This window comes from Bipolaris sorokiniana (genome assembly GCF_000338995.1).
Source record: "Bipolaris sorokiniana ND90Pr unplaced genomic scaffold COCSAscaffold_3, whole genome shotgun sequence".
Lineage (NCBI taxonomy): Eukaryota > Fungi > Ascomycota > Dothideomycetes > Pleosporales > Pleosporaceae > Bipolaris > Bipolaris sorokiniana.
This window is the reverse complement of record NW_006911897.1, coordinates 1,647,335-1,660,621: the sequence shown is the minus strand read 5'-3', so window position 1 is coordinate 1,660,621 and position 13,287 is coordinate 1,647,335. Positions and strand designations below refer to the sequence as shown.

At 47.2% G+C, this 13,287-nt stretch overlaps 5 protein-coding genes across 5 annotated transcripts; 3 read left to right on the top strand and 2 right to left on the bottom strand.

Moving 5' to 3' along the window:
- Positions 1-302: 302 nt before the first annotated feature.
- COCSADRAFT_289988 (uncharacterized protein) lies at positions 303-1,684 on the top strand. Its single transcript, XM_007698966.1, has one exon. It carries the CDS (start codon positions 727-729, stop codon positions 1,648-1,650), a length of 924 nt encoding a protein of 307 aa, XP_007697156.1. The 5' UTR covers positions 303-726; the 3' UTR covers positions 1,651-1,684.
- On the bottom strand, positions 1,685-3,049 carry COCSADRAFT_290001 (uncharacterized protein). The gene is made up of 2 exons (XM_007698965.1): positions 2,874-3,049; positions 1,685-2,814 (listed from the first exon to the last, which is right to left on the bottom strand). The coding sequence occupies exon 2, from the start codon at positions 2,785-2,787 to the stop codon at positions 1,720-1,722; it is 1,068 nt and encodes a 355-aa protein (XP_007697155.1). The 5' UTR covers positions 2,788-2,814; positions 2,874-3,049; the 3' UTR covers positions 1,685-1,719.
- A 1,513-nt stretch (positions 3,050-4,562) lies between these two features.
- COCSADRAFT_34309 (uncharacterized protein) lies at positions 4,563-7,458 on the top strand. The gene is made up of 6 exons (XM_007698399.1): positions 4,563-4,825; positions 4,876-5,153; positions 5,203-5,703; positions 5,836-6,117; positions 6,167-6,599; positions 6,652-7,458. Exons 1-6 carry the CDS (start codon positions 4,681-4,683, stop codon positions 7,269-7,271), a joined length of 2,259 nt encoding a protein of 752 aa, XP_007696589.1. The 5' UTR covers positions 4,563-4,680; the 3' UTR covers positions 7,272-7,458.
- Positions 7,459-7,696: 238 nt separating this feature from the next.
- COCSADRAFT_352472 (uncharacterized protein) lies at positions 7,697-8,648 on the bottom strand (the record flags this gene model as incomplete). Its single annotated transcript, XM_007698964.1, has 4 exons — positions 7,697-7,951; positions 8,008-8,240; positions 8,265-8,464; positions 8,545-8,648. 4 exons carry the CDS (start codon positions 8,646-8,648, stop codon positions 7,697-7,699), a joined length of 792 nt encoding a protein of 263 aa, XP_007697154.1.
- Positions 8,649-11,122: 2,474 nt separating this feature from the next.
- COCSADRAFT_83298 (uncharacterized protein) lies at positions 11,123-12,214 on the top strand (the record flags this gene model as incomplete). The annotated part of the gene is made up of 2 exons (XM_007698963.1): positions 11,123-11,770; positions 11,912-12,214. 2 exons carry the CDS (start codon positions 11,123-11,125, stop codon positions 12,212-12,214), a joined length of 951 nt encoding a protein of 316 aa, XP_007697153.1.
- Between the last annotated feature and the right edge of the window lie 1,073 nt (positions 12,215-13,287).

Sequence of the window (13,287 nt, the reverse complement as noted above, 5' to 3'; positions counted from 1 at the left end):
TTGGAAAGTTTCACGGATTCGTTGTGCTAAAGCATCTCGAAATATCCGATGCTCTACTCACCAGAGGCTAAGATGACCATGGCTACCCTGGGCTATCCGTAATTCCACCCGAGCCACTCGAATCGTCGAGCTTGGAAATAGTGTAGAATCGCGACACAGAAGAATATTTGGAAGATATCCAAAAGCACCTTTCCACTACAAATTCACATTTGAGAACTCAAATCACAACCAGGATTCTGCTTCGAAAGTGGCTGCAGATAAATTGACAACAATAAACCAGGGTATCCCTATGCAAACAATACTAAGTACACGAAATACGATATGGAGTACTTTTAGGTGAGATGAATGTAGACTGTCTACGTGAACGTCTGCATACTGAGTCGTATTCGTCTCTGCCCACGAGATATTGCAGGTGGGCTGGGAATGGGAGTATTGCCAACATCTCCCTCTACTCCACCTCGTTACAGCATTGCAAGAGCTGAATAAAGTCAATCATTCCACATTCCAGAATCGTCGTCGTTCAGAATGTCCGGTACTGTTTCTAGACAGATATGGGTTCTTATCCCGAGATCACGGATACTAATATTAGTTATGACGCTGTTTGAACGTCATGGCTTTGAGATTTACACTCCACAAACTCAGGCGATTACCAATCAGCACGATATACGTTAACCCAAGATCACACATTTGCGAAAAGTATCACACACTCTCCAAACTCTACCAACCATGAATCTACTGCAACCCCCACCCATCGACACCTCCCGCTGGACCCAGCACATCGCCCCAATTACCACACCATCCGGCGAGCAAATCCGCCTCAACTACATCGACTGCGCACCCGCACCTTCCTCCAAACCCAGCAGCACCATCCTCCTTATCCACGGCTTCCCCCAAACATCCTACCAATTCCGCCATGTAATCACACCCCTCTCAAACGCCGGCTACCGCGTCATCGCCCCGGACTACCGTGGCGCAGGCCAATCCTCCAAGCCGTCCTCTGGCTACCAAAAAACGCAAATGGCAGAGGATCTATACACCTTGCTGCACTCGCACCTTGGCCTCAAAGAAAAGACTCACGTCGTCGGCCACGACATCGGCGGCATGATCGCTTTCGCGTACGCATCACGCTATCCAGACGACACGGCGAGCGTGATCTGGGGCGAGTGCCCCTTACCCGGTACTTCATTCTACGAGGCGCACAAGGCAACGCCGGACCTCTTCCATTTCGTATTCCACCGCGTGCCCGATCTACCGGAGTTCTTGATTGCGGGCAAGGAACGCGAGTACCTGAAGCACTTCTTTGATAAGTTATTGTTTAATAGCGCAGCTATTACGCCTGCAGATGTTGATAACTATGTTCTGGCGTATGAGCAGCCGGGGGCCGTGAGGGCGGGGTTGGAAGTTTATCGTGCGTTTGAGAAGGATGCGGAAGAGAATCGGGAGTGGCTTGCTGAGAAGGGGAAGGTTAAAGTGCCGTCGTTGGTGTTGATGGGGAAGGAATGCATGCTTTTGGCAGGGGCGGAGGAGATGGCGAGTGAGTGCCATGAGGACGCTGAGGTGGTGAGTGTGGAAGGGGCGGCGCATTATGTTGCGGAAGAAAATCCGGAAGGATTCGTGGATGCTGTGTTGGAGTTTGTGGAGAGGCATTGAAGTTTTTCATTTTGAATACTGCATGTAGCGTCAAGAACTGCGTTTCATTGTTTTATATCTCTTTTACATCTATGGTACCTTGACGTTGAATTTGCCAGTAGCCTCTGGCTTCGACAGGATCCACAGGATACCATTGTTGATACACTGATCCCAGTGCTCAGAAGCCTTTAGCGCGTTTCCGAACCGTCTGTGGCCATGCGGTACGCCCTTGAAAACCGTGATATCAGTAGGCACATTTGCCTCTGACAGCGTCTTGGCGTACAGCAACGCCTCGTCACGAAGGGGATCCAAACCAGCAATACCAAAGACGCTCGGCGGCATCCCCTTGACCTCATCTTCCGTTGCATTTCCAACATTAAGCTTCGTACACTTCAAATCAGGTTTTCCTGTTTGCAAGAGGCCTGCGAAGAAATTGGCGACATTTGCGCTGAGGAGGGGCGCGTTGGCGTTCTCGACGTACGAGGGCACCTTGAGCTTCTTGGCGGGGCCTTCGTCGTATGTGTAGGGAGATGAGAGACAAGGGATGATGAGGACTTGGCCGATCAATTTCGGAAGGTCTTTAGTGACATCGCTTTTTCCGAGATGCTGCTCCAGCGCGAGGGAGGATGATAGTGTGCCGCCTGCTGAGACACCACCGACAATGACTCTCGAAGGATCGCCTCCAACTTCCTCAATGTTCTTGTGGAGCCAGGCGAAAGCGTCTTGGGAGTCGAGCCAGGCTGTGGGAAATACATGGTCCGGTGCGTGTCGGTAGTTGATGTTTAGCACCACACAGTCGGTTTTGATGGCAGTTTGCGCGCAGGTTGGATCCTCACTCTTGATAGAACCGAATATGAAGCCTCCTCCGTGAAAGTACAGGTATACAGGAAGTTTCTCGGATGCATCCTTCTCCACGGGCCGGTAGGACCGCGCCTCGATTGTTGAGCCGTCCCGGGTGGGTATCGAATAGTCTTTGGTCGTTACGTGCGGCGTGAAATGCTGCATTGCTTCGGCAGCTTTCCCTTCTCTTTCAGCATTGACAAACTTCTGGAGCGTGGCGGGGTCCGCTGAGGTGTCGAAGTTTAGCTGAGGTAGTGTCTTCTCCAGGGCAAGCCATTCCTCAGATGGGCCACCATACTGTGAAAAGTCCAAAGCCATGATGTTGTTTGGAAAGATGTATCGATACTGTCAGAGAGTGTAAGAGTTCAATTGTCCGATCTGAGATGCGATCGATTCAATCGGACAGGAGATCTCGCTTATGTATTGATGCATATCTCACCCCTCTCACCCTCTCACCGCCTCGTCCGTGTACGTATTGTTCGTTAGCGTTACCCATACAATGGACCGAGGTTCGTCTATCAGCACTTGATTCGACAAAAACCATCCATTATAAGGCATCCCACGGTACGTACTGTACCAGGATGTTCGAGTTCACGTGATTGCACGTTGTTTGCAGACATGTAAGCCAAAGAGCTTGCCGAGGTCTAAGTACGTACCCATTCACGTTTTTCGATTGCGATCGCCAGTGACGTTCATCTATAGCCTGATTGGGGACAACGAAATGTTTGGAAGAACTGACCTCAGAGGGCAATTCGCTATTGTAACGAGAGCTAGCAAAGGTCTTCAAGACGGTCGTGTTATATCTGCTGTGCCCACTAATGAGGGTTGTAGCGTATTAAACTTGGTCTTAAGGAGATCTGGCACGTAATCAGGTGAATTCGCGCGTGATAACTGTCGAATTGGCAACTCGGTCACGTCCGGCAAGTGTTGAACGCGTGCGACGTGGTGGGGCGGGGTAGCTGTTAGATGGTGGGGTAACACGCGGTAGCTGTCCGACGTGACATCACCCCCATCTAGAAATTGATGGACGTCACGTGCACCGGTATCGGTCACGTTCGATGGCTGAAGATATTGCATCTGATAGCTGTTAGTGTGTGATAAATGCATGTTCGCTCACTGCACGAAAGTTGCTCGATCAGCTTTAACAGCCCTTTGTATTGAGTGGTTGGTATTCTATAGCTTCAAAGTAACATAATAGAAGGGCCGCAATATTGAAAAGAGATAGATGTCACAACACACAGTGGTTGTTGTACAGCAATGGAAACGTTAGTGTGTGAGTTAAGAGAGATGAAACAGTGAACATTACCGATATCCGCGGTGCAGCTACAGTATCATCTAGTTCAATACGAAGACAAGGGAGGAAATAATATCAAAAGTGAACATTAGTAAGTACACTTTACGTGGCCAAATACTAAATACTAGGATGAAGATGAATGATCCCATTATGACGAGGGTCATCACTAACATACGATCAATCGCTGGGAGAGGAACACTGCATCTCTAGCAAAACTGTCATGCTGAATATAGCGAGGACTATGTTAATCCTTTCCCTTAGCAAATGAGACCAATGTAGATTTGCTTTGTCCTTGGTAGTAAGCCCCCGCCTTCTTAACGTAGTGAATATACTAATACGCGGTAGATGCTGTATGGGGAGTAAATTCCTAACATTATCATGCTTCCTAGAACGATCCTTGTACATTCAGTACATAATATTCAGAACGGTGGCATCTGCATTCGAATTTGTTGCTTTTTTTTGAGATCCATATAATCTGATTTTCCCCTTCCCGTCCAAAGTCGTCGCGCATCAATATGACTAATATTCCATTTGCAAGTAACTTATTACGATGACCGAGAAGATGACTGAGGCGTGGAATAAGACACATGCTCTCATTCGCATGACTACGTGCTGTGGTAGGCGGCACCGTCCACGTATTCGATGTGCAATGTCAGCTGCCAGAATGGATGACGTCTGGAAACGACGAGTCATGCACATGCAAGGTCCCGTTCTAGCGTTTCCGCGCCAACCCGCTAGCTGCACCCCGGATCTCCACTTGTAGCCACACCCCCATCCTCCATAGCTCATAGCTCCATCATCCATCTTCTCTCCGATCCATCAACATACATCTTCGGTGTGCAGCTGGCTGGCATCACAACCTCAGTTTCTACGCGTGAATAACCTTTCAACCGATCAAATATCACCAGCAGTTCATCATGTCGGAGAAGACGCTCCTCGCGTCAGCCGCACCTGCAACGGCGCCACAGGCATCAGCAGTACACTCAACCAGGCGTCAAGCCTTGCGCAAGATATTTGCTATTGCTGCTACAGCTTCGCTTATCCTCTATGGACTCCCTCGAGGTATGCATATTCACCCTTGTAATCCATATATCACCCCTGACACGTGCTAGCCGGTTATGAGCCCACGGGTGACTACCAAGAAGATAGCGAGCTGTGCCTGACTCCAGCCTGCGTACACGCGGCGTCTGAGGTCCTGCACAGTCTCTCGCCCCGGTACAAGGAGCTCGATCCATGCGATGACTTTGAGGAGCTGGTCTGTGGCGGATGGAGAGACCGCCACGACCTTCGTGCTGACCAAGGCGATGTCTTCACGGGTACCATCATGAGTGAAAACTCACAGATGCTCCTGCGTCACATTCTTGAAGCACCCTACCCAAAGGATTCGGAGGCAAGCTTGTAAAACAGAATAGGAATGAACAGAACTGACGAATCCATAGCATTCCTACTTCTCGCCTATGAAGCTGATGTCCGTCTCCAAATCCGCAGACGAGGAGAACTTCGACAAGATGAAGGCCGCCTATGATGCCTGCCTCAACGAAGACCAAATCAAGAGCGCCGGTGTACAGCCTCTTGTACGCATCTTGGACGAGATCAAGAAAGCCTTCCCTGTTGGCGCGTCCGAGTCCCCTTCGATCAAAGACGCTATCCTCCATTTGGCCAAGTACGGCATCTCTGGCCTTGTAGCCGCTGGCACTGGCCCTGATGACACTGATCCCGATACTGTGGTCGTATCTGTAGCCGCGCCTGGAAGTATTGGGCTCCCGTCCAAGGAGCGCTATGAAGATGAGAAGCTCGTTGAGAAATACCGTGATGTTGTTGTTCAGGTTCTCAGTGCTCTCTACCTAGACCATGACAAGGCCACGTTTGCAAGCATCATTGATCTTGAGAAGAAGCTCGCGGCTGCATCTCCTAGTGAGGAGGACAGAGAGGACGTTACCGTAAGTTCATTCCTCGTGAGCTTCACATACTATATATATCACATACGCCTGGTGATGCCAGGTGCTCAACACGATGTATAAGATGAAAGCATGATGCTTGCTATTACCTTTGTCAAAGCTAATAGTATCTAGAAAGCTTATAACCCGATGAGTATTGATGAGGCCGCAGCGATTGCTCCTGAGGTTGAGCTGAAAGCGGTGCTCGAAGCTCAAGCCCCTAAGGATACCAAGATTGAGCGTGTTATCGTGGCAACCCCCAAGTACTTGAAAGACCTATCAGTCATCCTGGCTGCGACACCAAAAGATGTTCTTCAAGGCTACTTCATGTGGAAGGCTGTCCAGTCCTTTTCCGCTTATGTTGATGCAGACGCTGTCAAGCCTTACCGCCGCTTTGTCAACGTCCTGTCCGGCAGGGTATTTATACAACTCTTCGATCTCCATTTATAGATTCTGACTTTAGCAGGACCCCGACTCTGCTCCCGAGCGATGGCGTACGTGCGTTAGACACGTCGACAACGGCCTAGGTTGGATCCTTAGTCGATTCTTCGTAGAAAAGGCATTCTCTGCCAAGGCTAAGACTTTCGGCGACACCATCGTCACTGATATCAAGACTGAGTTCACCAAGAAGCTCAACGCAGCCCAATGGATGGATGATGATACTACGAAGAAGGCAGTCGAGAAGGTTCACAATATCGTTCAGAAGATCGGTTACCCAACCAAGAGCCCAGACATTATGGACCCGCCTACGCTCGAAAAATACTACGAGCCAGTCAATGTCTCTTCAGATGCCTTCTTTGAGAACGAGGTTGCCGTCCGTCTTTTCTCTGTCAAGGAAGAGTGGTCTGCTCTTGGCAAGCCTGTTAACCGTGATGAATGGGGCATGACTGTCCCAACCGGTAAGTGATTGTACTCTGAATGTGTTCAACGACCCCTTCTGACTAAGCTCAGTGAACGCCTACTACAATCCTCCTGGTAATGAAATCGTCTTCCCAGCGGGTATCATGCAATTCCCCGTCTTCGATGTCGAAATCCCAGAATACATGTCATATGGTGCGTTTGGCTCTGTCGCAGGTCATGAGCTCAGCCACGCCTTCGACAGCACAGGCCGTCACTATGACCAAAATGGCAACCTCACAGATTGGTGGTCCAAGGGTACGATCGATGCTTTTACGAAAAAGACTGAGTGCTTTGTTGAACAGTACTCCAACTTCACGGTCCCAGGTCCCGACGACAAGCCTCTCCACGTCAACGGTCGTCTTACACTGGGTGAGAACATTGCCGATGCAGGTGGCCTGTCAGCAGCCTTCCAAGCATGGAAGCGCCGCTCAGCCGAAACCCCCAACAAGAACCTCCCTGGCTTAGATCACTTCACCCAGGAACAAATGTTCTTTGTCAGCTATAGTAACTGGTGGTGTGGTAAGACGCGCAAGGACACCGCAATCAACTGGATTTACACCGACCCACATGCTCCAAAGTGGGCTAGGATTTTGGGCACCATGGCCAACTCGAGGGAGTTCAGGGAGAGCTTCCAGTGCAAGGTCAAGGAGCCTACTTGCCAGTTGTGGTAAGTTTATGAGGACTACACGCTTAAGAATGATGAGTAGTACCTTCAATGGTCGCTGGAGTTATGGTGCAGGGTACTCATTATTGCTTTTACTACATGTACAAGGTCTTTAGTGCTCGTCTTATTATAATTGCTCTGAATTATCAAATTGTATTAGTATGTACTATCAAATGCATCCATCGCGCGCGTGACATGAGCCCGTACTTTGCAGTGCATACCACACAAGAACATAATGATGAGCCTAACGACCATTCAGCAAAGGCCATCCAATAGAGCGTCCGGAAATGTGTACGAGCTCCCTCCGTCTCTACGCTCTACCCAGAACGGACAACTCAGTCACACTACGTCTGCAAACTATCGATGCGACAAAGCTCCATGGGCTATGAACAACCTCTTCGGATCAATATTCGTCATCTTTCCGACCAGGTCCTAGAATTCCGGCTCAACGCCTCTCCACAGCACGAACGGCTTACGAGGATCCTCTTTGTTGAAGCCCTCTGCAGTTACAGCAAATATTTGGGGCCAAGGACTGTCTCCCAGATACTGGAGCAGACCGATCAGACCCTCTAAATCAGAGAAGTAAGATAATTGGCGTTCAAGAATGATAGCTAGCTTATCCTCACCCTCCTTAAGTTCTTCGTCCCCAACGGCGAAAATGACCCGTTTGAGTACGGCGTAGATGCACTGTGTTTGAACACGTTCGCATGAGAAAATATTGTTCACTAGACAAAAGGACTTACGACAACCCCAAAGGAAAAGATGGCAGATGACTTGTAAACCTGAGCAGAAACATGCGCTTTGGGACTTTGCCACATCCAATTCCCAACATGTCTTCCCACGATGGCAGAATCGCCCGGGACATAGGCTGCGTCTTCGATGTCGGCAATCTGGACCTGCTGAATAGTCGTATTACCGTCCGCCTCGTCCCAATCCCCCACGATATTATTTGGCTTGATATCCGTATGCACAATGTCTTTCTAGTGTAATGCCGCGATACCTCGCAGGGAGTCTCTCAACACCCGTTTCATAAGAGGAAGCGGGGCATTTTTCTGAGCGAAAGAAAGCAGATAGCCCTTGAAGTACTCGTAGGCGAACATGGAGTGATCTCGAATCGCATCTTCTGCTACGCAGACGTAGGGCGAGCTTTTGGGGTCATTGAACATGTCTTGGAAGTGTTTGGAGTCATTGTTTGTTACGCTCTTCAAAATTTATTGCTGGCAGTCAGCCCTATAGGTGCGTTAATAAATTGTAAAGAGACTAATCCTGAGTTGACCTACGAAACAAGGTATATCTGTCCAAGCGGCCCTGGTTTCTCTTGTAGAAGTTTTTCAATGAAATACCGGCGGCCTGATTGGCCTACAGCTCGCGTGATAGCAGCCATTAGACGCGCATAGGATGTGTGAGACCGCAATGCCTTCTGTGCAGAGACCGGCTGCCCCGCACTTCAATCACTATAGGGTAAAGATAGGAGAGTGAAGTAGATAGTAGTAGGCAATTTACTGTTCTATTAGTTCGAGTCTGAGACTGTCCTTTGACCATAGCAGACGACACCTAACTCTTGTGCCTCCACTGAATCATGAGTGAAAGAGCTCATAGTAGCGAGTAGCCCTGTGCCCTAGCACACTATGAGTGAATAGAAGTTCTTCATATAGTACATAGTAGAGTTTAAGAGGTAGAGACACTTTATATATACATATACTTATTCTTAAATACAATACTGATATGTAAAAAGATTGTAATAACTATAATATCTCTACTATTTTTTTTTATATTTTTTTGTATTTTTCATTAACTAGAATTAGATGAAAAAGACTGTTACAAAAAACAAATAGAATCAAAAATAAGTGTAAGGGGCTACGGCCATATGTGTGTGTGGCTTGGCTAGGCCAAGCAAATCGAGCATTTCTCCGCAACTACCTTGACTTCAAGACAAGCTTGAAGTCTTGTTATTGCCTTTTTGGCAAAATGGTCGAAGTAAGCAGTTGTACGTTCGGCTCGAAGAGCCCGCCCGTTACAATAAGATTTTTTTTATATTTTTTAGAAAAAAATATTAGAATTAGTAAGCACTAAATAGAAGATCGCATAACTAGACTAAATTTAACATAGAAAGGTAAAGAATAGATGTAGAATAGATGCGGGGTAGAGTGCTAGGTATGAAAGTTACTAGCACTAATTAAAACTAGAGAGCTACGAATAGATTAATGACATATTAGGATATGTCGAAGTATAAATAAGAGCGATTTCCCCTCTTTTTATAAAATATCTTAAATTTCTAAGTAGTTAATATTTACTCTAAGAGTTAAGATTCTTAATTGATAATAGATCTTTCTCTTAATAGTCTAGTACATTGGTTACATACTTACATTGTGTAGGCTTAGCTCCTCTTCGCTATCACACAACCTCTCTACACTAATACATCGCACTTGCCTACTCTTTGCCTAACCTAGTAAACTTAATAACGCTCAACGGCACGCAGAATAGAATAGTCCGCGAAGGCATTTTATCGAAATGTTCGCAGCCAGTCAAGGCTTTCAAACATCCCAGCAAAGAATTTTAGCCAAAAAGTAAAAGGGACTCGAGGTACTGGCTCTAGATCGGCCTATGTTATTGCACCTGCGGGCCCAGACGCTCTAGCTGTTCTTAGAACTAAGACAAGCACCTGCTTTCAAATTTACCAGACTGGAAATCGTTGAAGTTCTCAGCACATAGTAAGCCAACGCGTTACGCGAGGCTGCGTTTACTTATTGGCCGCTACAGTACTCAGGATGCTAGGAATCCAACAGCCCTGGTGTACGCATACCTCAAACCTACTTCTAGCTCCGTCACAGGACCTACACTCGCGGTAGAAGTTATAAGAACTCGTGTCATAGGCGGTCTTAGTAGCGAAACCGTCGTTAGCGAGCAAGCTGTTGATAGTACTAAAATCAACCTCCTACCTATCTTCAAGGGAGCTGTTAACTCGCTACGGCTTTATGCGATAATTAAATACTACTTTCTTCTCGCTATAGAAAACTTGCCTGCTGAGTTTAAACAACACTTTACTCCTATCAACTGGACATTTATAAATCTTCTGAAAACAGTCTGCGAAAAACGGCGTCGCCAGACCACCCTCGTGCTTACTTTACGCCGCCGCCGGGCGCTTCAGCACTATATCTATCAGTGCGTCATTCGCCAGGAATGCACTAGAAGGGTTCTGGATTGCCGTGAGAAGGTTTTCCAACAACGCAGGGTTCGTAGAAATTCGGATTCGACTTAGCGCCTTCGTTGGTGCAAACGGTGGGGGAGAGCACGAGGCCAAATCAAGTATGCGGTGAAAGTCGATAAGAATTAGTTCAAGCTAGAATGTTCTTAATCAGTAGTGATCGTGGAAGCCATTAAACTGTTAAACGCTAGTAGGAATATCATGTGGGTGGAGGGAGCTTTTGTTACAAGAGATTTGAATAGTTTTTCTATTTATAATATAGATATCTCGAGAACTTAGTGGTTTATACTATAAGAATTAATTGAAATTCAGAAAGAGAGTGAAAGTTTAGACTTAACTACCCGTGGGGCTAATGCCGTTATCGCTAGAGTAGTTTCACTCCAATGTCTAAGTAAATGCCTGTCTCCAGCGTTTGCACAATAACAAACTAGACCGAATCTAGATCTAGTCTTTCACTTAGGTAGTGAAAGCTATCTTACTAATAATTTACGCGTTAGAACCAACAAACCACGCGCTTTATTTACCGCACTCATTCGGCGCTTCTTATCTACTCTACTCTCTCAGTCTTGCTAAAAAGACAAAACACTCCACCGTTAGTAAGCATGCTATCCCCTCTTACCTTATTCCGCCACTAAGTATGTCTAGTGGCTTCCATGGCTGTAGGAACGTACGTTGCTTCTAAGAACTTGGCCGAAATCCGCGAAAAACTCGGGGAGCCTTTTGCCAACTCCCTAGAATATCTGCCCCTCGACAAGGTCATTACTAAGACCCAAAAGCATGAGGAAGATTATATCTCATTTATGCTACTATTCGGTCACGTCCGTAATCAGTGCGAGGACGGAAACCAGGAAGTGTGGGTCATGCTCTCGCCACCTACTAAGGAGGGTGGACAAACTCGGATAGAGTTCAATTCGTACGACAGCGCTACCGGAGCCTCTGAATGGCATAACAACCATAACATCAGCACAAGTGCAGAAAATGCAGCTGCGTTCAAGATGCCCAAGAAAGCATCGCTTGGCAAGCATACTGCACTGGCACGGTATTATTTCCTCCAGAAACTCGCCGCCGATGAGGCCAAAAACAACGGCATCTCCGAGCTGAAGTTTCCCATCCCAGTCAAAAAAGGCCTTCTCGAATGCTTAAAGACGGCATGTAGCGAGTTTGAAGGCGAAGCAAAAGCCGCACTAGCTAGGTCCGTCAGGCAGCTATCAGTCACTCTCCCAGAAAGCCAAGACAGCGACGACACCCTCGCGTTTGAAGACTCCAAAGAGACTTTCAAAGAACAGGTCCAGCGTGCATGGGTCCCATTCCGAGCTTCATACCGTGCACCAACAGTAACTATGACTACTACTACTGCTGCTGCTGCTGCTGTTGCTGCTAGCATTCCGGTACCTTCTCCACCCCAACTCACCAGAACCAGCCATACTGACCAAAACACGTAGGCTGTCCAAACCCCCCACAACAACATCGCCCAAGCCCTTGCCATCCTCAATGATAAAGAAAAAAACATCAAATCACACATTGCAAACCTCGACGACCACCTCATCGCTCTAACAGAACAGCGCGTAGACCTCGAGCAGCGCTGCAAGCATGTCGAAGCCGAGCGTCTTGTTGCCGAGAAAGAAATAGCGAGTATCAAGGCGCAGCGGGATGATCTGTTCAAGGGCATGAGTCCTGAGGCGGTATTTGAGTTAGGCAGGAGCAGCGAGCGGACAAATCCTACGAAGCGGCGTAAGCTTGATTGAGTTTTGTAGTTGCGAGCTATACGCTTGTGATATTTGCGAGGAAGAGCTGTGGTCAGGCTAGGCGTAGTGGATTGGAGTTTTACACGGGAATAACGAGATATAAGCCATAGGGTGGCTCTAATGGAGAGTAATGGTAGGCAGGGTACATGTGGAGATGCTGGTTGAATGTTTTGACTACTGGAATACCTATGAAGTTCCCTTTGTAGTGGGCGGGACAGCAAGTAGTTTGGCATGAATGGTTAATCACTTTAAAAAAACTTAAATGCCTAACGCTAGTAATAACGACTATAAATAAATGTATAGTTATGCAAGTTCCGTGAATTTGCATGAGAGTGCAGTGAAATAGCAAGAGCAAATTTGGCAGCAACTGCAATCAATACACTGATCTCTAGTATCCACTCAAGTACACTAATCCCACACCACTACTTCACTTTCGCTCCCACAGCCCCGTCTACCCCACAAACATGACCCCAGGACCAGAAACTCTCTTTGGCAACATTCTAGACCACCTATCTCACTTACGCTCAGCCCTCGCAATACCTGTACACAGCTATTTCCTTTCTAACCTTACACTGCCACATTCTGCATCCCCCACAATCAGCTTTTCAACCCTACACCATGTCTTTCCCAACTACACATCACCACCTCTTCATACCACATAAACAGTCTCCTACCCTCACTACTTTTCCTTCCAACTCCCCATCTATCCATCTCTCTTCCTTTTACAAACCCAAACAACACTAATCCGCCATCCTTCACAACTTACTCTCTAATCCCTCCTCCCTGACACTGCTCTACCTTCACCCTCCCCCCCCCAAACACTACCTAGCTCTCTCGCTCTTTAAATTTTTCTTTCTTTTTTTTAAAAAAGAAAGAAAGAAAAAGATTAGAAGTCTAGTAAATAAGCCAAAACAAAAAAAAAGTGTAAAAAGGTAGACTAAAAGTAAAAGTTAACATATTGTAAGAGATGTCTTTCCGAGGACGAGTTTGCGTCGTTGTCGTACAGCTCGATTGTGAAGAAGAAAGCCAGGTCGTATCCCCTAAGTAGCACGAAGTTAATTAATATATAGTAG